Source organism: Salmo salar, chromosome ssa12 (genome assembly GCF_905237065.1).
Source record: "Salmo salar chromosome ssa12, Ssal_v3.1, whole genome shotgun sequence".
In the NCBI taxonomy this organism is placed as follows: domain Eukaryota; kingdom Metazoa; phylum Chordata; class Actinopteri; order Salmoniformes; family Salmonidae; genus Salmo; species Salmo salar.
Genome location: NC_059453.1, coordinates 23985455 through 24009723, shown reverse-complemented (window position 1 = coordinate 24009723; position 24269 = coordinate 23985455). Strand labels below are relative to the sequence as shown.

At 40.3% G+C, this 24269-nt stretch overlaps 2 protein-coding genes across 2 annotated transcripts in view; both read right to left on the bottom strand.

The window, feature by feature from the left end:
• The window catches only part of LOC106588930 (glutamate receptor ionotropic, NMDA 2B-like), a 126812-nt gene extending 123741 nt beyond the window's left edge, over window positions 1–3071 (bottom strand). Inside the window, 1 exon segment of the mRNA XM_045691125.1 lies at window positions 2802–3071. The gene's annotated coding sequence lies outside the window, so the exon portion shown is untranslated.
• Window positions 3072–7427: 4356 nt separating this feature from the next.
• The window catches only part of atf7ip (activating transcription factor 7 interacting protein), a 34893-nt gene continuing 18051 nt past the window's right edge, over window positions 7428–24269 (bottom strand). Inside the window, 7 exon segments of the mRNA XM_014130672.2 lie at window positions 7428–8312; window positions 8314–8442; window positions 15790–15863; window positions 20150–20245; window positions 20428–20532; window positions 22267–22887; window positions 23089–23147. Coding sequence (XP_013986147.2) covers window positions 7959–8312; window positions 8314–8442; window positions 15790–15863; window positions 20150–20245; window positions 20428–20532; window positions 22267–22887; window positions 23089–23147 — 1438 coding nt within the window. The 3' untranslated portion in view covers window positions 7428–7958.

Here is a 24269-nt window from a genome sequence, read left to right as displayed (position 1 = left end):
ATTGTAGAAATATGGGCATATAATTAAGACTTAGTCTTAATTATAGACCTAAAAATCTATCAGTCTGACCCCATGACTTTTTCCACATTTATTTATTTCTTTATTTTATTGAACCTTTATTTAACCAGGTAGGCTAGTTGTGTCACGTTTGTCGTAGGATGAAGCGGACCAAAGTGCAGCGTGATTATCGTTACACATATTTTATTGAACTGTGAAACTATGCAATACATACAAAATAAACTGAATAAACAAAAACAACAAACCGTGATGAAGAGTTAATACACGTACTCAAAATCAATCTCCCACAAATCCAGGTGGGAAAAACACCTACTTAAGTATGATCTCCAATTAGAGACAACGATGACCAGCTGCCTCTAATTGGAGATCATCCCAAACAAAAACCCAACATAGAAATACAAAACTAGAACATCACAACATAGAAAATCTAAACTAGAAAACAAAAACTGTCACGCCCTGACCTACTCTACCATGGAAAATAACAGCTTTCTATGGTCAGGACGTGACAAGTTGAGAACAAGTTCTCATTTGCAACTGCAACCTGGCCAAGGTAAAGCATAGCAATTCGACACATACAACAACACAGAGTTACACATGGAATAAACAAAACATACAATCAATAATACAGTAGAAAAAAGAAAACAAAAAGTCTATATACAGTGAGTGCAAATGAAGTAAGATAAGGGAGATAAAGCAATAAATAGGCCATGGTGGCGAAGTAATTACAATATAGCAATTAAACACTGGAATGGTAGATGTGCAGAAGATGAATGTGCAAGTAGAGATACTGGGGTGCAAAGGAGCAAGATAAATAAAATAAATACAGTAAGGGGATGAGGTAGATAGATGGGCTGTTTACAGATGGGCTATGTACAGGTGCAGTGATCTGTGAGCTGCTCTGACAGCTGATGCTTAAAGTTTTTTTTGCATGAAGAATGGTGTTATTTCTATCGGAGAAAAAATGAAGTAGATGCTTTTTCCACTTGGAACCGATAGGTTCGCGAGACCTTATTTATGATTTCCTTATGCGTAAAGGTGGTGGAATTATTAGGAAATTAAATCAAGGTCAGAATACGGTGTATCTGTAGACACCTCTGCTGTACCTTCATTTATTCCATCTCCATCCAAAATGAATAGCAGGTGAATAGCACACTATTATCATGCTTAATAGAGAGAAAGATACATAAAAAGGGAATTACGTTAATTTACACGCACTTAACTCGGGTCAGAATCGTGCCCTATGAAGATAAATAGATCAAACCAACAAGACAATGCAGCCATACTAGACCAGGGATCTTAATTTGACCTATATTGCCACAGCAAAATAATCCTGCAGCAACAGGATTTGAACGTTTTGTCCATAATGTTGCTTGATCGGTGGTTAGGTTATTAAACTGGCCAAAAGCAGGCTACATGAAAAGTACAATATTGTTTTTATAACTTTGTCAGCGTGGGTTTTCAATGGATTTAACGTTTAGTCCATAATGTTGCTTGATCGGTGGTTAGGCTATTAGCTGGCCAAAAGCAAGCTACATGAAACAATAGTGTTTATATAACTTTGTGTTAGTGTGGGTTTTCAGTGAATTGATGTAAATCACAAAGCATATTTTACATTATAGAAATATGGGCATATAATTAAGTCTTAATTATAGACCTAAAAATCTATCAGTCTGACCCCTTGACTTTTTCCACATTTATTTATTTATTTATTTTATTGAACCTTTATTTTCTCAGCAACAAAAGTGATCAAATTAGGATCCTACATCTATACATGAACAGTATCACTCTGTATTGTAGCCTACTGTGTATTTGACCAATAACATTTTATTTGATGTACTAATTGAGTGAGTTATATATAGACACAAAACAATGTGTTTAGATGGAGAGAGGAGAGGAGAGGAGGGGCAGGCCTAAAGACTACATCAGTGATCATCAACTAGATTCAGCCGCGGGACGATTCTTGAGCGGATGGTCGGGGGGCCGGAACATAATTACATATCATTCCTAGACAGCAAATTGACCGCAAGAAGCCCAAACAGATATAATATTTTACTAAAACATAATAATTTCAAACCTTGCTTACATTTATATATGATCACGTGTCTCTCTATGCGTGGGAAATGCGTTCCAAAATTCAAATCACTTGGAGATCATTTCCTGGTGTTTTTACAGTCTTTTATGTGTTTTTGCTCAAAAAACTTAGGGGGCCAAATCAAACCACCCCCAGGCCAAATTCAGCCTGCAGGCCACCAGTTGGGCAACCCTGGACGACACAATGAGCTGTTCTATACAGTACAGTTCATGTAGAGGGTAAATGTATAGAACACGTATTAAGATCAGAAGCTGTGATAAGACAGTGTGGTGAGGATAGATCTAAAAGGACAGAGAGAGATCTAGATAGATACTGTACACCCCTTTAGAACGCAACCTACTAATCAAAGTTCATCCGGAATACACACACAGACAACCCTACATGCTAGTGCGTGCGCACACACGCACGCACACACACACACACACACACACACACACACACACACACACACACACACACACACACACACACACACACACACACACACACACACACACACACACACACACACACACACACACACACACACACACACACACACACACACACACACACACACACACACACTTATACTCTCTCTCACACGCCTGCAAGCACACACACTTACACTCTCTCTCACACGCATGCAAGCACACACACCATACATGCAAGCAGAGGCACGTACACACACACAGTTCAATCCACTACTCACCTATTTAACTCTTGTCTGTAACTCATTATTAATTTAGTGGTGATCAGAGGAGTGGGACAACAGTAAAGACAGAGCTGCCACTTGAAAACACAAAATGTGGTGTGGGTTCCTTAGTCCTTCATGGTGAAATCCCGCTCAAAGCAATAAACATGGGGTGTTTGTTTGAATTGAACCCCCTTTTTTTTATCCAAGAAGAAGAAAAAAGACAAAGTTGAAGATGTAAATGCTATTGATTGAAATTGTTTGTCATAAGCTGTGTGTGTGTGTGTGTGTGTGTGTGTGTGTGTGTGTGTGTGTGTGTGTGTGTGTGTGTGTGTGTGTGTGTGTGTGTGTGTGTGTGGGCTACATTAATAGCTTATTTTGGATGAACTGGTGATGCTGATGATTGAAAAGGGACCTCCCATAAGACATAATACTCAGACGCTGAGAAGAACCATCATAGAAAAAGAGGGGAATTTGACAGAGAGAGATGGAGAGCAATGAGATGAACAACATTCTTCTCCTACTGATTTCTATTCTTATCTGTCTATCAGTCTGTCACTATTTCAAACCTACACACACACTGTGAACAGCAGTCTTCAGATGTGTCGCAAGTCAAGGCTTTACAAGCTTTTTAATCTACTTTTCAACAACTAAGCCCGGAAGTCTTTCCTGATTTACGTGCCTTTTGAGATACAAGAGAGGTGAAATACAAGGAAGGGGAAGAAACAGCTTCAGAGACAATTAATGGAGAATTGTCCATTCTAGTTGAAAAAACATCAAACCGAAATGAGGGGGCCGCTAAATGCAAAATGCAGAAACAAATGGAATTGAATACTAAAAGGGAAATTGGTATGGGACGTTTTTTTACTTTTAGGTCATGTGTGCGTTTCAATAATTCATGGTGTGTGTGAGAGAGAGAGAGAGAGAGAGAGAGAGAGAGAGAGAGAGAGAGAGAGAGAGAGAGAGAGAGAGAGAGAGAGAGAGAGGGCAAGTGGGTGGGTGGGGGCGAGAAAGCTAAATACAGGTGATGGACCAGCTGAATGAAAGAAATTGAAAATCAAGCATTAACCATGATATGTCAAACAACCAGAAATAACCATAGGGGTCCAATAATACCTTACCCAACACTGGCAGTTTTCAAGTTTACCGTCCAAATACACAGTTTGCTCAATCACAAGTCAAAACTTCAGGCAAAACGTAATCATTTTGTGCTAATGTTCCAATTAAGACTCAAAACGGCATCAGGCACATATGAGAAATGCAATGTATAAGGCGAGACAGAGAAAATGCCAAGATAGATAACTGTATTCCTCAAAGACAACAATTAAAAATGGATGAAGTTTGACTGAACTGACGCGGCAAAAGAATGAGCATGGGAGAATTGTGAGACCAAAATCCACTGACTATGAGTACCAGATATAATCTCTCTCCTTTCGCCATAGTTTAGTGTGTGAGTGTGTGTGTATGTGTGTTTTATGTATACGTAAAGCACACACAAATACACACACAGACAGACAGATAGACAGACACTAAACAATAGTAAACCTACCTAGAGTTACCAATTCAAGAATCCCGCAAAATTGTGATGCATAGGATGTGGGTGAGGAAGGACCAGAAGAGGAAGAGAAGGAAAATGGGGGGAAAGGAGTCATTGAAGAAGAGTTGTTGTTTAGTTGTCTCTTTCTTTAAAAAATTCAGTCCAAGTTAATTTACATCTGAGTTTAAAGACAGAGAAAGAGAGGGAGAGGAATGTGCTGTGGAGAACTGGTGTAAAAGGGTAGAGGAGAGAAGGAAAGGAATAAGGATCGAAAGGGATGGAATGGTGAGGAGGGAGAGAGGAAAGAGACAAGGGAAAGAAAAAAAGTCCCCAAATAAAAATAAAAACTCCCCCTCCTCTCTCTCACTCATAAATAGAGGAAATTGTACAGCAGGTAGATGGAGAAATAAATGAGGAGGCAAATGATGGAGAGAGCGAATATATGAAAAGATGAAGCACCTCCCAACACCACGATAAGGAAGAGAAAAAACATACAACGAAAGAAAAAATTGAATACTCCAAAGCCTTCCGTTTTGGCGGTTTGTGTGAGCTGAGAGGAGGGTTATCAGTAATTTCTCCAACTGTTACAAATCTTCTTCATCTCTTCCTTTTCCTCCAAAAACAGGAGCCTTCCGGTTATTTAAGATGTAAAGCCTTCTCCAGGACAACTGTTAAACGTGTCAAACAGGCGGCATGCTGAGGTACTACCCAGAGCTAGAGAGAACGTACAACTGGCACCTCCATCTGCCTTAGAACGTAGAACTCAAAGTGCGCTGACTCGCTGTCCACCCCCTCCTCTACCAGAGCGGGGGAGAGGGAGAGAGAGGGAGAGAGAGAGAGAGATGTGTGGAGGTGGGTCCCTCTATAGGATTTTGAATTAAAGGGATGCAGGTTCTCATTTGCAACAAATGTCTAGGAAAATGTAATATAATAAGGAGAATGGCTCCCCCTATTGTCAATAATGAACACCTGCTACCTGACAATTTACTACAACATCCGTAAGCTCCCAAGCACAATTCTGCGCCAGAAGCTTGTGTGGAATCAATCTAAAAGTGCTTTGTGCTTTTGCTGTTTGACTTAGTAGGCTCATCATGGCAGGAATTCTGACAGTTTAGCTTTGAAGAAGTTGATGAGAAGATTGCAGTTAAAATGTAGGTCAAGATTTTCCTATGTAATTGACTCATTTTTCCTCTTGCCAATGTAAGATGGATCTCCATCTATGGCTGCCTTTACACAGGCAGCCCAATTCTGATCTTTTGACACTAATTGGTCTTTTGACCAATCAGATCATATCTTTTGCCAATAATTGGGCAAAATATCAGAATTGGGCTTCCTGTGTAAATATAGCCTATGCTACCTTTATTTGCCAGATTATCCCAGCTGAGTTTAGTCATATGCTATGGACTGTGATTGTGTAGGCTAACTAACCTATGGTTGGACTCTAGACATAAAAGCTGTGACGGAGGGGCTAAATGCCCATAGAGAAAGATAGAGGTCTCTAGTGGCCAAAAGGCCATTTTAGCATGGGCACCGCCATTGAGGGCTTCCACCATCTTAAAGTAGTCAAAGTAGTCAACTGGGTGGGGATTCCTATGGGTTGTAGCCTCAATGGCTCTGACCAAGCTGTCACAGATGCTATAATGGCACAGAGATAAAGATGAGTCCTCTATATATCTCTGTGTTAAATACCTACTAAAGACAGCTGGGCTTACAAATATAAAACCTAATAAACACCTTATTCCTGACCTCTCTCTACTTCACAGATTGTCTGAGAATTCTTTGAGCACCCCAAAGAACCAGCTGTGGATTCTTATCATGCTTCTGGAATAGAACATCCTCATGTTGTGCAGTGCTTTATTCATAGCACATGTTCACATACAGGACAATAGGGGGGAAACACACAAGTGTCAGCCTTTCATACCTTAAGTGCCACTCTTGTAGATCATGTGTGGAGAGGGATGGTCATGGAAGCTGGTGTCAGTGTTGGATAATGACAGCTTTATTGGTGCGTTTCTGAATGGCTGCCACCCTTCGGATCTCTTCAGCTGCTGACAGGAAACTTCTATAAAAGTACCTCCAGGTGCCATAAGATTGGGTAGCCTAATGTCAGATTGTTGGCTGGAGAGAAAGCAACATGAATATTGGTCTGCAATGCAAGTAATTCCTTGCAACATTGACTAATACTGAATCAATTGACTGCATAATGGTCTGTAATAAAAGCAATCAATGACTACTTCAGTACACTACATAAAGCTATGACACGAAGGCTGTGTTTAAACAGCCACTCTAAAAACCTGAATCGGACTTTCCTTCTACATCCAATCGTTTTTCTTTTTGTCCACTCAGTTTTACATGTGACCCACATCTGATTGGAGCATTCAAACTGATGTAGCCTCTGAAGTAGTCCCAAGGATCCCGGATAGCACACTGATGCAATGCTCATTTCCTGTCACTGTTCCTTTACATTTTGGGGTGGTTGTCATGATAATAGCAGGTCACGTGCAAAAAATAACACTTCAGATCAAAAGAATCTGAGCGTCGAGACAGAGGTCGCATATGGTTTGTATCAGGATTGAGATCCACATGTAGAGGTGGTATAAATTCAAAGTCAAAAGAGCAGATTCCATGGCTGCGTTTACACAGGCAGACCAATTCTTATAATTTTCCACAAATATTTTTTTTTGACCAATCAGATCATCTTTTTTGCAAATGATTGACACAATTGGGCTGCCTGTGTAAACGCAGCCATGAAATCTGCCTTGTTTACACAGCACAACAAATTATTATGTATGGGCATATCCGATTCATATCTGACCTTTTCCCAATTGTGTAAACATCAGCAAAAACATGGAATCTGTTCCGATTCTTACCACATTCGTATGCGATTCTCAATTCATATACAATTTCAATGATAAGGAAATCACCCAAAAATGTAAAGGAACTGTGGCAGTAAATGAGCATTGCGTCTGCGCGCTATTTCAGAGGCTACATCAGTGAGAACGAGGAAATCTGATATGGGTCACATGTAAAACAGACAACAAGATTGGCTATGGGGACAGCTGTGTAAACATAGCCAAACAAAATGAATCTCACAGATTAAACACTTGTAAACTTTCCAATAAAACGTTTTATTGAATTTGTCATTCCTATTAAGTCTGGTTACCAGACAATACATACAAAATTACTATCATCGTTCTAACATTTAAGTTCTAACACCGATTTTGCATTCTTGTGCAATTTCTGTGAACGTTAAAATGTATTTTCTTTCACTTATTTTTTTATAAAGCCAAAAAAAACAAATTATAATAAAAACATCTGGACAAGGGTAACAGAAGTCAACATATAAATATCTGACCTGCCATGGGGAACAATTCACTTATGTACAATAGCTTAACTCACAAAGAATATACAACGATAGGCACAACGATAACCGTTGCCATATCCTTTCTCCAATCAGAGTAGTCTGGAGTCCAACAGTGTACATTTAGGTGTTTTCTCATGGTGTGTGTTTGTGTACGTTCACAAGTGTTAACACTAAAACAATCTCAGTCAGGGTCCTCCAGAACACCTTAAAAAAGAAGCAGGTGGAATGCTATCAACTTCTTGTCACATGAAATGCCTTTGCCTTCCTGGTTGGCTCAGCTAGGAGTCGTTGCGCTGATGACGTCAGTGCACTGCGGCTCACAGAAAGTCCCGAAGCGCCCGTACACATCCCGGGCCCGGACAGCAAAGTAATACGTAGATCCAGAGACGAATTGGGTGAGGGTACAGGCCATGGGCAGTGGCAGTGCCTTCACCTCCCCAATCTTCTTCCAGTGCTGCCCCGCTCCAGGGCCATTACCGGCCGACCCAGCGTTGTCCTGGTGGTACGCGTACAGGTGGTAGCTTTCCACCCCTGCACAGGTCAGGTCAGTCTCTGCCACGCACCAGGACAGGACGATGCCATTCTGGTTTTGCACCCTGGCCAACTTCAGCTGGGGCTGCTGGGGGGGGCGTGGTCTGGTTGGCCTCCATGGGTAGCCGGCCAGGAGGCAGGGGAGCCAAGGGTAACGGGGGCAGGGTGACAGGGGGGGGCTTGGTTGGAGTGGTATTGTTTCCCATGCGTGCTTTGGATGGGGAGTCCTGGGAGGGAAACGAGAGGAGATGGAAATTAATTAGGGCAAGAAATATGCAAGAAAACATATCACAAATGTATACCTTTCGAAAAATAAAAATATATAGGACAAAGACTTAAGGTTTTCAAAGTAGCAAAAAAATAAAACAGCAATTACAATTCCCTAAAAGTCTTTTTAATGTTCATTGGAGTATCACATATGCCCTTATATTATTTATATTCAAGAATAAAGCCAATAATTCATGTTTAGTGATTCATATGAATGTACCCTAGTAAAATGTCATTCATTATAACACTGTTTTTTTTTCATAATCACAATGTTATATTTCCATGCTTAGACTGGCAAAAATATAACTACCCAGAAAAAATGACATTTTATTTTGAATACCACATATTTCATGTGTCACGGGTAAAACTCAATTTTTTGAAGATTTTTTTTCAAACTTCCTGCCTTACACTGAAAAAAATGCTCAAATCTATGAAAACATCTTTCACTTCATCTTTTGAGATTTGTTTTTGTCTCTCTGAGTCAACAAAAGCAAGTTATTGTATTTTAATAAAATACTGACGTTATACTGTATGACAATATTCTGTTACCCTGAATGACACATATCACTACAGCCCACAAATATTGATTAAATGTGATCCTTCAGCAACAACAATAATGATCCTATGAACTATTATTAGTAGCAGCAATAGTATTTTTCTTTTAGCTATTTTTTGTTGTTATAAAACTGTGTAAAAAACAGGATAAGATGTTTAAAATGTGCAGGCTAGCTGAACTTAAATCTCTTCCATACTAGAGAGAGAGAGAGAAATGACCCATATGCCACACACAAAGAACATGGGTTTTACTATACAACATAGTTTAACTGACACATGAGGTACAATTTAATTCAAAGGATTAAATCAGCATTGCACATTTCAAACAAAGCATTAATTAAAAAAACATTCCATAAACATTGGGAAAAGAACTGTAGTTTTGCTTAAAATCCTCATGTGGATATCTTTCTCAAAGTAATGTCATGACATTACATCAGGCATTTGAAAATGCATAAACAATTATTCCACCAACATCAAAACATTTCTGTATTCTGAACATCAGAATTTTAACCAAATCCCTTATTTGAACATCAACTGGAACTCATCAACGTTCTATAACTGAACTAATCAGTCAATAACATCTTTAAAACATGATTTCTTTTTAGATTGCTTATGTATGTCGTTTTCTTGTGTAGGCCTATGTAGTATTCTGTAGCCTAACTGGTGTGTAACTTGGAATTTGGACTAATAAAGCTCTGTAAACTTTTCCCAGTCAAACTTGCAGAGTTTTGAAATGTTTTGTAGTACACGGCTCTGGTTCGGAGATTACTATTTGGACATCCGACTTGAAGTAGTATCTGATGTCCCTAACTTGGGGCCACGCAATTAATTATTTCTTTCAGCTGCTTGTTGCATGCAACTGATTTCCATCTCCTTTCCCACAACCTTCAAAACTTGGCCAACAAATGGCTGGTAATCGTAATTGACTATTATGAACTTTCCTTTTAACCTGTTGGGTCTAGGGGGCAGCATTTGCACGTCTGGATAAAAAAAATGTACCCGATTTAATCTGGTTACTAATCCTACCCAGTAACTAGAATATGCATATACTTATTATATATGGATAGAAAACACTCTAAAGTTTCCAAAACTGTTTGAATGGTGTCTGTGAGTATAACAGAACTCATTTGGCAGGCAAAACCCTGAGACATTTTCTGACAGGAAGTGGATCCCTGATGTGTTGTATTGAGTTTAAACCTATCCCATTGAAAAACACAGGGGTTTAGGAATATTTTGGCACTTCCTATTGCTTCCACTAGATGTCACCAGCCTTTACAAAGTGTTTTGAGTCTTCTGGAGGGAGATCTGACCGAACAAGAGCCATGGAACGGTGATGTCCCATTAGACACCTGGCGCGCTACTTCATGTTGGGTACCCTCGTTCCAATACGTTATAAAAGGCTATGCATTTGTCCACCTTGAATATTATTCATGTTCTGGTTAAAAAAGGCCCTAATGATTTATGCTATACAACGTTTGACATGTTTGAACGAACGGAAATATATTTTTTCCCCTCGTTCATGACGAGAAGTCCGGCTGGCTTACATCATGTGCTAACGAGACGGAGATTTTTGGACATAAATGATGAGCTTTTTTGAACAAAACTACATTCGTTATGGACCTGTGATACCTGGAAGTGACATCTGATGAAGAGAATCAAAGGTAATGGATTATTTACATAGTATTTTCGATTTTAGATCTCCCCAACATGACGTCTAGTCTGTATCGCAACGCGTATTTTTCTGGGCACAGTGCTCAGATTATTGCAAAGTGTGATTTCCCAGTAAGGTTATTTTTAAATCTGGCAAGTTGATTGCGTTCAAAAGATGTAAATCTATAATTCTTTAAATGACAATATAATATTTTACCAATGTTTTCTAATTTTAATTATTTAATTTGTGACGCTGACTTGACTGCCGGTTATTGGAGGGAAACGATTTCCTCAACATCAATGCCATAGTAAAACGCTGTTTTTGTATATAAATATGAACTTGATAGAACTAAAAATGCATGCATTGTCTAACATAATGTCCTAGGAGTGTCATCTGATGGAGATTGTAAAAGGTTAGTGTATCATTTTAGCTGGTTTTATGGTTTTGGTGACCCTGTCTTTGACTTGACAAAACATTACACACAACTCTTGTAAATGTACTGTCCTAACATACTCTAAATTTATGCTTTCGCCGTAAAACCTTTTTGAAATCGTAAAACGTGGTTAGATTAAGGAGATGTTTATCTTTCAAATGGTGTAACATAGTTGTATTTTTGAAAAATTTGAATTTTGACATTTATTTGGATTCAAATTTGCCGCTCTTGAAATGCACCTGCTGTTGATGGAGTGCACCACGGGTGGCACGCTAGCGTCCCACCTAGCCCCAAGAGGTTAAGTCCTCTGGTGGTTTCACCATTGGTGACAGGTTGTCTTCTGCTTTTGCATTTTGGTTCTGAAAGTCCACCTTTGTTTGAGCATTGCACTCACAGGAGATACCTGCTCGGGAGCAGAAGCAGGACACCTCCCGATGTGGGATCTTTCCAGGTTCCTTTGCGATGATCTGGTGGATTTTTAAGTTCATTTGAGAGCTGGCAAATCATTTGGAACTGCTTCATCAAAATCGGTTAATCTCATCCTCAGCAATCCAGAAGTACTTTACGCCTGACTGTGTTTTCTCCAGCATGGGGTAGAGCTCCTTTGGGCTCTGGAGGTCACCACCCTTTTTGACAAACTCATCTGCACAACGTTTAATGGAACCACCAACCCCATCGAGTGCACCTTTTCCGTGGGACTTTTCAGAAAAATTCCACGTTACCTCTTTGAAACCCATGAGAAATGGCACCGTGCTCAGGAGGTAGAAATTATTTTTATTTCTATATTGCGTGATGGGGCCATCACTCATGCATGTAGTGTGGTCAGGGATGTTTTTTTCCCTTCCTATCATCCAAGACAGGCTTCAGATGAGCCCACACGGCACGCTCGTCATGCCGGCGGGACTCTGAAATGGGAGGCATAGGATTGGCATTCCTGTGATGTGGTCACAACACTTGTGTGTATAGTTGCCTTCTTACGGCCGACCCACAAAATGAAAAGCCTGAACCTCTGTATACAGCTGACACGCATAATTTTCAGAAAAGTCCATGTGGATTACAACCTTGTGTTCTTTAAGTGTGTCTTTAAAGTATCGGCACTGCTCAACTTGGTGCAGCCAGTTAAACTGGTGTCTCGCAAGAGCATCCAGTTACTCGTTTAAGTTTTTAACCAAATCGAGCCACATGCCAGTCTGTTTTTTCACAAAATTTGAGAATTACTTTTCTCCATTGCTTGATTTCTCCCTTTGCCACTGTTGCCATAAAATTGGTACATTCTCTTCAGGTAGGGCCAGCTCTATTTCATCATAGCATAACTTTGCACAAACACGGTACATGCACTGCATGTTCTTGAGATCACAGACAATGGAAGACAGTAACTCGGAAACGCTTGAGGTTTTCAGCAACCCGCTTTGGCTCAACCTGTCAACTAGAAGTGTCACATTCTCGTGATCGAGACACGCACAGGTGTTGCGGTCATGTGCCTTCGGCTCTAATGTAAAATGGCCACAGTCGTAAAAACTGTCTGTATGACAGCGAGAGTGTCCCATCCACCTCTGAATTGTACTCTGCATGGAGTTCTTTTAGAGATTTCAAGAGTATGCGGCTCTGAATCTTCTTTTGCGTGACCGTGTCTTTCTTCCCTGAGAAAAGGCAACTATTTTCATCTTTACTGAGAAATGCAATGACCTGTGTTTTCCTCACTAAAGACATGTATTTTTCAGTTAGATTGTGTTTGAATGTTTTTGACCTTTGCATGCCATTTTGTAATTTGTCACTTTTTTGTTGCGATTGTTTTAGTTTCATTTCCAGTTGGAGAATTTTCTTCTTTAGTTCTCATTTTTCCTTTTGCAGCCGCTTGCAAAGCTTTGACACCCTTTTCACTTTTTCTGGAGTAGAGGAAGCAAGTAGTTGCTCCAGTGTTTGAGATTGAGGCTCAAGGGTTTGCTCTAGTTCTGGAGTCAAGGACTCAGATGGTTGCTCCAGCTCTGGAGGTGCAGGTTCATGTTGTACTTGTACAAGTTGTTCAGGGGGCTGCTCAAAATAGTTTCCTTCAGTGGACACTGGAGTTAACTTCATCACCACAATAATTTGTCAAATTTTCACGCCGCCTCCTCTGATTTAATCTCAATTTTCCCCTCTTTTTTCAGCATCAGATTGTGTCATTGTATGGATCGGTGGATGATCAGGCTTGACATCCTTCTTTCTTCTCTGATAGCTAAAAAATGTTATAGTTATGACACTGGCACAGAACAGGATTCACATCCATTAAATGTTATTAGTAGTCTATTAATACTAGGCTATACAATAAATCAACTCCCTCTCCCAAACATGTTTTGTTACTATTTCACTGCTAATGTTAATAATAATCACTTTACTATAATTTGAGCCTGCGGCAAACACTTTACATTTCATTATTACATGATAGTTAAGTATTATGCACTGTTACACTGTAACTGGTAAATTTCTATTCAATGCAGGTACACAAATGCAATTTCAAAATACCTACACAAAATAGATAGATAAAATGCCCATCAAACTACTTCAATTCAAACTTGTACAGTCTAAATTTTTCATAAAGTGCCCCAAATATGAAACAGCATTTAACTAATATAATTCATGATCCATTTTTAATCCATATTTGTGTATGTGTGTAATATTAACTAATATAATTCATCAGTTATACCTTAACTGCAGTGCAATAAAACACGAACTACAGTGTAATAGCGCAACTTAATGTTAAGTGTTATCCACCCAGCTTTATATCCTATTCTGTTTCTGACAGTAGCATGCAGTCATGAAAACAATACCTTGCTTTTCTTCTGGCTAGTCTATCCTCCCTAGCAACTGGATCTGCGTTAATCTTTTGTCTGTGCCGTGCAGCCCTCTCCTTATTAGACAATGCCATCTACAGTATAAAGATAACGTTTCTTGAAATACCTTAAAATGCCATAAAATAGTTTAAAATGATAATATTCAGTATTCATACAACAAGTAAATATGAATTTCATGATTATATTTAGTAAACTAGTGAAAACACGGGATAGCAAAGCTACTGTTATTCAGCATAATGGGTGACATTGTGGTATAACACGAAACTTTTGTTGTGCTGAAGGACAAAAGCGTGATACTGAAGGACGGATTTCATACATAAACATATTTGGGTCAAAGACGAGACCTGTAAATTTGGTGTCCGAAGACCATTCATTTAACACAACATAAATATGTATAAATATAATATGAAATCACTCAACTCTTACCATTCCTTTGACCCAGAAATATTTGTGTTGCAAACTATTAAATTAAGGGAGTTATTGAGCTCTAAAGTGTCAAAATGTCCTTCAGTGTAACTGTCTGGGTTAAAATTCTAATGACAAAAGTGTTTTTAAAATGTATAAATTCATCTTAAAAATATAATTGAACACCCATAGCATAATTCAAATCAAATCTGGTCACATACACATGGTTAGCAGATGTTAATGCGAGTGCAGCAAAATGCAGTAATATCTAACAAGTAATTTAACAAATTCACAACAACTACCTTATACACACACAAATGTAAAGGGATGGAATATGAATCTGGGCCAGCAGCCTTCCGAGGGTTAACACATTTAAATGTCTTACGTCAGCCACAGAGAAGGAGAGGGGGGTCCCGCAGTCCTTGGCAGCGGCCCGAGTCGGTGGCACTGTATTATCCTCAAAGCGGGCAAAGAAGGTGTTTAGCTTGTCTGGAAGCAAGACGGCGTCTGTGACGCAGCTGGTTTTCTTTTTGTAGTCCGTAATTGCCTGTAGACCCTGCTACATACGTCTTGTGTCTGGGCGGTTGAACTGCGACTCCATTTTGTCCCTATACCGACATTTCGCTTGTTGAATTGCCTTGCGGAGGGAATAACCACACTGTTTATATTCGGCCATATTCCCCAATCTCTTTCCATGGTTGAATGCGCTTTCAGTTTTGCGCAAATGCCGCCGTCTATCCACGGTTTCTGATTGGGGTAGGTTTTAGTCACAGTGGGTACAACATCTCCAATGCACTTTCTAATAAATTCGCTCTCCGAGTCGGCGTATAAATCGATGTTATTGTCTGAGGCTTCCCGGAACATTTTCCAGCCCACGTGATCAAAACAATCTTGACGTGTAGATTCCAATTGGTCAGACCAGCGTTGAATAGTTCTCAAAAAAGGTACATCCCGTTTGAGGTTCTGCCTATTGGACGGTACGAGCAAGATGGAGTCGTGGTTGGATTTGCCGAAGGGAGGGTGGGGGAGGGCCTTGTATGTATCACGGAAGTTAGAGTAGCAGTTGTCCAGTGTTTTGCTCGAGTGGGTACTACAGTCAACGTGCTAGTAGAATTTAGATAGCCTTGTTCTCAAATTAGCTTTTTTTAAATCCCCACAATAAATGCAGCCTCAGGATATATGGTTTCCAGTTTACATAGAGTCAAGTGAAGAGCTATATTAAATATAAATAGTAAGGATAATCTTTATTGGTCAAGGTCATTACTTTATATAGGTGTCCAAAGAACTGCCTATTTGTATTTCATTGTGTTGTGTTTGTTTCGTATTCATTAAAATGTTGAGAAATTAACACATTAAAATAATCTTATAGGAACTCAAATGGATCAAAGAAAAATATTAACATGTGAAATAGATTCAGTGGTAACAAACTCACCAGAGGGGGGCGGTAGTGAACTGTCAGATGAGGACCGCCAACTGATTGTTGAGGAGATGCTCTTGATGTTGTGCCTGTAAAGAGGACAATATGTCAAATTAGATAACATAATAAGCATCCCCTCCTCAAATCTGCGTTGTTCACAAGATTCTTTGAGTAAAAAAACAATATGAAAACTTTTACTCAGAACCACTTTTACAGAGCAAACAGACATAGAGCTGACTTATAACACATTGAGTAACAGGCATGGCTAGGCTAATAGATATCCTTGGAATTCTATTAAATTGTGTCAACTGACTGACCACAATCATGAAACATCCAGCAATTAAGATTAGAATCTAATGAGTGTTATAGTAATATCAGGGTGATATGGGGTCCATATACGAATATTAGAAAAAGTTTAAAACGTAAACTTTTTGTCCAAGTATGACCCCTTGACTTTTTCCACATTTTGCTGTTACAAAGTGGGATTAAAATTGATTTCATTGTCATTTTTTTGTCAACGATCTACACAAAATACTAAACGTGAAAAAAAAATATGAAAAATAAAACATGTCTTGATTAGAGTATTCAACGCCCTGAGTCAATACATGTTAGAGTCACCTTTGGCAGAGATTACAACTGTGACTATTTCTGGGTAAGTCTAAGAGCTTTGCACATTATTTTATTATTACAATTCTTCAAGCTCTGTCAAGTTGGTTGTTGATCATTGCTAGACAGCCATTTTCAAGTCTTGCCATAGATATTCAAGCCGATTTAAGTCAAAACTGAAACTAGACCACTCAGGAACATTCAACGTTGTCTTGGTAAGCAACTCCAGTGTATTTTTGGCCTTGTTTTAGGTTATTGTCCTGCTGAAAGGTGACGGTCTCCCAGTGTCTGTTGGAAAGCAGACTGGACCAGGTTTTCCTCTAGGATTTAAAAAAAATTCTGTTTCTTTTTACCATCAAAAATTCCCTAGTCCTTGCCAATGACAAGCATACTCATAACATGATGCAGCCAGCCCCACCACTATGCTTGCTTATGACCCTGTCAAGGAGCATTATGACCATCATAATCATTACTGAAAAAATATATAAAAACGCAACTCGTAAAGTATTAGTCCCATGTTTCATGAGCTAAAATAAAAGATCCCAGAAATTTCCCATACACGCAATGTGCAGTTTTGTCACAAAACACAATGTCACAGATGTCTAAAGTTGAGGGAGTGTGCAATTGGCATGCTGACTGCAGGAATGTCTACCAGAGCTGTTGCCAGATAATTTAATGTTGATTTCTCTCATCGTCGTTTTAGAGATTTTGCAGTATGTCCTACCAGCCTCACAACCGCAGACCACATTTATGGCGTTGTGTGGGCGAGCTGTTTGCTCATGTCAACATTGTGAACAGAGTGCCCCATGGTGGCAGTGGGGATATGGTATGGGCAGGCATAAGCTACGGACAACGAACACAATTATATTTTATTGATGGTAATTTGAATGCACAGTAATACTGTGAAGAGATCCTGAGGCCCATTGTGAGGCCCACTGTTTTTAAGGTATCTGTGACCAACAGATGCATATCTGTATTTCCAGCATGTGAAATCCATAGATTAAGGCCTAATGAATTTATTTCAATTGACTGATTTCCTCAAATGAACTGTAACTCCATAAAATCTTAGAAATTGTTGCATGTTGCATTTATATTTTTGTTCAGTATATGAAGAGTGGTACTCAGTGATGTGTTGTGTTGGATTTGCCCTAAAAATAACACTTTGTATTCAGGACATAAAGTTAATTTCTTTGCCACATTTTTTGCAGTTCTAATTGCAAACAGGATGCATGTTTTGGAATATGTTTATTCTGTACAGGCATCCTTCTTTTCAACTAGGTTAGAATTAGGTTAGTATTATGAAGTAACTACAATGTTGTTGATCCATCCCAAGTTTTCTCCTATCACAGCCATTAAACTAACTGTTTTAAAGTCACCATTGGCCCCATGGTGAAATCCCTGAGAGGTTTCCTTCCTCTCCGGCAACTGTGTTAGGAAGGACATCTGTATCTTTGTAGTGACGGTGTATTTATACACCATCCAAAGTGCAATTAATAACTTCACCATGCTCAAAGGGATTTTCAATGTCCACATGGACTTTTCTGAAATACAAATGGTATAAAGAGAAAGAGTCCTATAATAACTACAACCTAAAACTTCTTACCTGGGAATATTGAAGACTCATGTTAAAAGGAACCATCAGCTTTCATATGTTCTCATGTTCTGAGCAAGGAACTTAAATGTTAGCTTTTTTAAATGGCACATATTGCACTTTTACTTTCTTCTCCAACACTTTGTTTTTGCATTATTTAAACCAAATTGAACATGTTTCATTATTTATTTGAGACTAAAAAGATTTTATTGATGTATTATATTAAGTTAAAAATAAGTGTTAATTCAGTATTGTTGTAATTGTCATTATATACACATATACATACACTATATATACATACACTATATATATATATATATACACACACACACACTAATATATATATATATATATATAAATATAAATAAAAAATAAAAACCGGCCGATTAATCGGTATCAGCTTTTTTGGGTCCTCCAATAATCGGTATCGGCGTTGAAAAATCATAATCGGTCGACCTCTAGTCTCCAGCTTCAGTGAGTTTTGCTGTTCGTTCCAGTCATTGGCAGCAGAGAACTGGAAGGAAAGGCGGCCATAGGAGGAATTGGCTTTGGGGGTGACCAGTAAGATATACCTGCTGGAGCGCGTGCTACGGGTGGGTGCTGCTATGGTGACCAGTAAGCTGAGATGAGGCGGGGCTTTACCTAGCAGAGACTTGTAGATGACCTGGAGCCAGTGGGTTTGGCGACGAGTATGAAGCGAGGGCCAGCCAATGAGAGCGTACAGGTCGCAATGGTGGGTAGTACATGGGGCTTTGGTGACAAAACGGATGGCACTGTGATAGACTGCATCCAATTTGTTGAGTAAAGTGTTGGAGGCTATTTTGTAAATGACATAGCCGAAGTCAAGGATCGGTAGGATGGTCAGTTTTACGAGGGTATGTTTGGCAGCATGAGTGAAGGATGCTTTGTTGCGAAATAAGAAGCCGATTCTAGATTTAATTTTGGATTGGAGATGCTTAATGTGAGTCTGGAAGGAGAGTTTACGGTCTAACCAGACACCTAGGTATTTGTAGTTGTCCACATATTAAGTCAGAACCGTCCAGAGTAGTGATGCTGGACGGGCGGGCAGCGAACGGTTGAAGAGCATGCATTTAGTTTTACTTGCATTTAAGAGCAGTTGAAGGCAACGGAAGGAGTGTTGTATGGCGTTGAAGCTCGTCTGGAGGTTAGTTAACACAGTGTCCAGAGAAGGGCCAGAAGTATACAGAATGGTGTCGTCTGCGTAGAAGTGGATCAGAGAATCACCACAACAGGCCCTCCGATTTGACACACTGAACTCTATCAGAGAAGTAGTTGGTGAACCAGGCAAGGCAGTCATTTGAGAACCCAAGGCTGTTTAGTCTGACGATAAGAATGTGGTGATTGACAGAGTCGAAAGCCTTGGCCAGGTCGATGAATATGGCTGCACAGTAATGTCTCTTATCGATGGCGGTTATGATATCGTTTAGGACCTTGAGCATGGCTGAGGTGCACCCATGACCAGCTCTGAAACCAGATTGCATTGCGGAGAAGGTACGGTGGGATTCGAAATGGTCGGTAATCTGTTTGTTAACTTGGCTTTCGAAGACCTTAAAAAGGCAGGGTAGGATAGATATAGGTCTATAGGAGTTTGGGTCTAGAGTGTCTCCCCCTTTGAAGAGGAGGATGATCGCGGCAGCTTTCCAATCTTTGGGAATCTCAGACAATACGAAAGAGAGGTTGAACAGGCTAGTAATAGGGGTTGCAACAATTTCAGCAGATAATTTTAGAAAGAGAGGGTCCAGATTGTCTAGCCCGGCTGATTTGTAGGGGTCCAGATTTTGCAGCTCTTTCAGAACAACAGTTATCTGGATTTGGGTGAAGCAGAAATGGGGGAGGCTTGGGCGAGTTGCTGTGGGGGGTGCCGGGCAGTTGACCGGGGTAGGGGTAGCCAGGTGGAAAGCATGGCCAGCCGTAGAAAAATGTTTATTGAAATTCTCAATTATAGTGGATTTATCGGTGGTGACAGTGTTTCCTAGCCTCAGTGCAATGGGCAGCTGAGAGGAGGTGCTCTTATTCTCCATGGACTTTACAGTGTCCCAGAACTTTTTGAGTTTGTGCTACAGGATGCAAATATCTGTTTGAAAAAGCTAGCCTTAGCTTTCCTAACTGCCTGTGTATATTGTCAATATCAATGATTATGTAACGTGCAGGCCTCACCACTAGGAGTGCTGATCAGCGGAGGAGGTCCAGTAGATCGCTGGGTAACTGAAGAGGACGATACCGCAGTCGTAATGGCCTTTCTCACACCAGTCACTGCAGAATTAAAGAGAAGGAATTAAGACAAGAGGGAATTCAATTCATATTTATTTAGCCAGAATCGTTCACATCATTAGCAACAATAGTCACTATGTTAGAGGACATAAATCAATAATTTTGTGGACCTCTCTGGAGTTGAGAGGGAGGAATTTGGAGATGGTTTTGGGATTCATTCTCACCTAGCACATCATCATCCTCCTCCTCCTCCTCCTCAGTGAGGTCTATGAAGGAGCCTTTGGGTCGAGCCCCCGTTTTGGTTGGAGTAGAGCTTGTTGCTTGGTTATCTGAAAGGGATGGAACAGAAATAGGAAAGAAAACAGTTAGATAATATTCTCTTTTACAACAGGTTTTTGCTGCTTTGGGTGCTACACATTGCGAGTGGATGTGCTTTGAGCCCTTTGAAAGTCGGAAGTTTACATACACTTAGGTTGGAGTCATTAAAACTAGTTTTTCAACCACTCCACAAATTTCTTGTTAACAAACTAGTTTTGGAAAATCGGTTAGGACATCTACTTTGTGAATGACACAAGTATTATTTCCAACAATTGTTTACAGACAGATTATTTCACTTATAATTCACTGTATCACAATTCCAGTGGGTCAGAAGTGTACATACATGAAGTTGACTGGCTTTAAACAGCTTGGAAAATTCCAGAAAATGATGTAATGGCTTTAGAAGCTTCTGATAGGCTAATTGACATCATTTGAGTCAATTGAAGGTGTACCTATGGATGTACTTCAAGGCCTTCCTTCAAAGTCAGTGCCTCTTTGCTTGACATCAAGGGAAAATCAAAAGAAATCAGCCCCCAACATTTCTTGTTGACCTCCACAAGTTTGGTTCATCCTTGGGAACAATTTCCAAACACCTGAAGGTACCATGTACATCTGTACAGACAATAGTACGCAAGTATAAACACCATGGGACCACGCAGCCATCATACCGCTCAGGAAGGAGACGCGTTCTGTCTCCTTGAGATGAACATACTTTGGTGCGAAAAGTGCAAATCAATCCCAGAACAACAGCAAAGGACCTTGTGAAGATGCTGGAGGAAAGAGGTACAAAAGTATCTATATCCACAGTAAAACGAGTCCTATATCGACATAACCTGAAAGGCCGCTCAGCAAGGAAGAAGCCACTGCTCCAAAACAGCCATAAAAAAGCCAGACAACGGTTTGCAACTGCACATGGGGACAAAGATTGTACTTTTTGGAGAAATGTCCTCTGGTCTGATGAAGCATAAAAGGAGCATAAAATAAAAATAGAACGGTTTGGCCATAATGACCATCGTTATGTTTGGAGGAAAAAAGGGGTGGCTTGCAAGCTGAAGAACACCATCCCAACCGCGAAGCACAGGGGTGGCTTCATCATGTTGGGTGGGTGCTTTGCTGCAGGAGGGACTCGTGCACTTCACAAAATAGATGGCATCATGAGGCAGGACAATTATGTGGATATATTGAAGCAACATCTCAAGACATCAGTCAGGAAATTAAAGCTTGGTCGCAAATGGGTCTTCCAAATGGACAATGACCCCAAGCATACTTCCAAAGTTGTGGCAGAACTGAAAAGGTGTGTGTGAGCAAGGAGGCCTACAAACCTGACTCAGTTACACCAGTTCTGTCAGAGGAATGAGCCAAAATTCACCCAACTTATTGTGGGAAGCTTGTGGAAGGCTACCCGAAACTTTTGACCCAAGTTAAACAATTTAAAGGCAATGCTACCAAATACTAAACTTCTGACCCACTGGGAATGAAGATGAAAGAAATAAAAGCTGAAATAAATCACTCTACTATTATTCTGACATTTCACATTCATAAAATAAAGTGGTGATCCTAACTGACCTAAGACAGGGAATTTTTACTAGGATTAAATGTCAGGAATTGTGAAAAACTGAGTTTAAATGTATTTGGCTAAAGTGTATGCAAACTTCCGACTTCAACTGTATATATAAATGCAATTATTATTCTTGTCCACATACAGTATAGGATATTGTTACCAGGCCTGTTGCTAGAAAACTCACCTGTCTTTGACGTCATAGCCGTCCCCGAAGGAGGTCCTGGAGCTGCCGAGCCCGTAGCGGCTGGACCAGAGGACGCCTGAACCGGAGCCCTGGCTGTGGTCACTGACATCCCAGCACTGGGCGTACTGATCCCCCCAGTGCCCCCCTGGTACACAGCCCGAGCCAGGGTCATCTGGGCTGGGGACATGGCTGGGGAGAGCTGGGTAGTGGAGGAGATGGGCTGCAAGGCCATGGTGGAGGTGGTGGGGCCGGCCATGGTGGAGGTGGTGGGGCCGGCCTTGAGGATATAGGTAGTGGTGGGAGTAGTGGTCTTGGCCTTGTTGAGCGAGTTGACTGCGGCGAAGGAGGACACAGGGATGTTGACCAGGGTTCCAGCCCCGCCGTTGGCCATGGCAGAGAGAGGCAGCTGGATGAGGAGCGGCTGGCCATTCTGGCCCACCACGTTGGAGCCCGAGGTGGTCTTGAGGAGCAGGGTGCCGGTGGGGCCGCTCTGGGAGGTGACAGTGCACAGGGAGGCGGAGCTAGAGGAGGTGGGGATCAGCTGCAGGATGGAGCCCTGTGTTACCATGGCAGTGGCCGTAGTGGTAGTGGGGACAGGTTTGGGCTGCTTCACCGGAGAAACTGGAAAGACAACAGGAGATGGGAAAGGAATGGCGAGTTTAGATTAACTTTAAAATCCTATTCTATGACAGGTCAGAACGCACTATCAGTTGGTGTTGTTCTTTATCTCATAACTTGATCTCAGGGTCATTCAATCCCCATCCTAGGTGAAACATCCTATTGACAGGTAAGGGAGAAGGTAAAAAAGAAGGGAGGTCTTACCTGTAAGGTTGGTAGAGACTGGGCTGGTCATGGGCTGCTTTACAACAGCTGCTACTGGCCTGTTGGAAAAGATGTGTGTTTGTATTGAGTTCAATAATTTTTTTAAGGTAATTGAAAGAGATGTGATTTGCATTCAGTTGGCTTGTTTAAAAAAATAGGTCAGAGATCATATTGAGACAGACCAGAGAAAAAGTCTTCGGCGACCTCTTTGCCACACTGCTAGTTTACTATTATTCTGTCTTCTGGCTCGGTCTTCTTCCGTTCCCCCCCCTTGTGTTTGTAACATTATGATGTGTTTACAGATTTTCTTTTGTGTGTTTGTTATGTGTATTTTGTTGTTTGTTCTTTTTTGCATTGAATTGAACGAATTCAACCAAAAAAATCTACACATTTCTAAAAATCTTTATCACAGAAAAGGGGTAAAAAGTGTTGATTGCTTGAGGACTTGTTTAGTGTATAGGTATCATTCTTGAGTTGTTTGTGGTATTCTGTTATGAAAATCATGAAGTGTTTGCAGGTTGTTTAACATTTTTGGTACTGTACATTAAAAAAAACATTTTGGTATACATTTGTGTTTTTTTTTTATATAGTAATTCCAGACCTTTATTTAGTTCAGTACATTAGGAACTGGGAATATTATGAACAAATAGAATGTTTCATGGGGACAAGAATGCAATTATATTACTGTTAACGTTGGTAAAATAAAAATGAAAGTGACGATTGCAACTATCTCAAGAACATGTCGTTTCCATAATTCCATACAAAACATAAAAGTGCATCACGACTACTGTGGAAAATGGCACCTTCCCAATCAAACATGTTTAAGTCAAATTAAAGTCTGATTCAAAGAAGAACTGTAGTCTCTTCACTCTCAGGATCTCATTGATAGAGTCCCTGATCTTTTTCCAGTCTCTGGCATACAGTTTGTTGAACCTTTGTTCCAAATATTCCTTCATGGTTTCTCGCAGGTTAACGGGCAGCGCGTCTTTGCCCAAAGTTCCGACATAGTTCACCGTGGTGACCCACTTCACGTAGTTCTCGTACGAGACCAGGTTCCGGAACAGGAATACTGCATAACGATCGGATCTGGCCTTCCTGGCAGCATTCTTAGAACGCAGGTAAAGCTGTCTCTCCTTGTCCGTGGAGATGGGACGTAGCACTATGTCTGAACAAACCCTAGT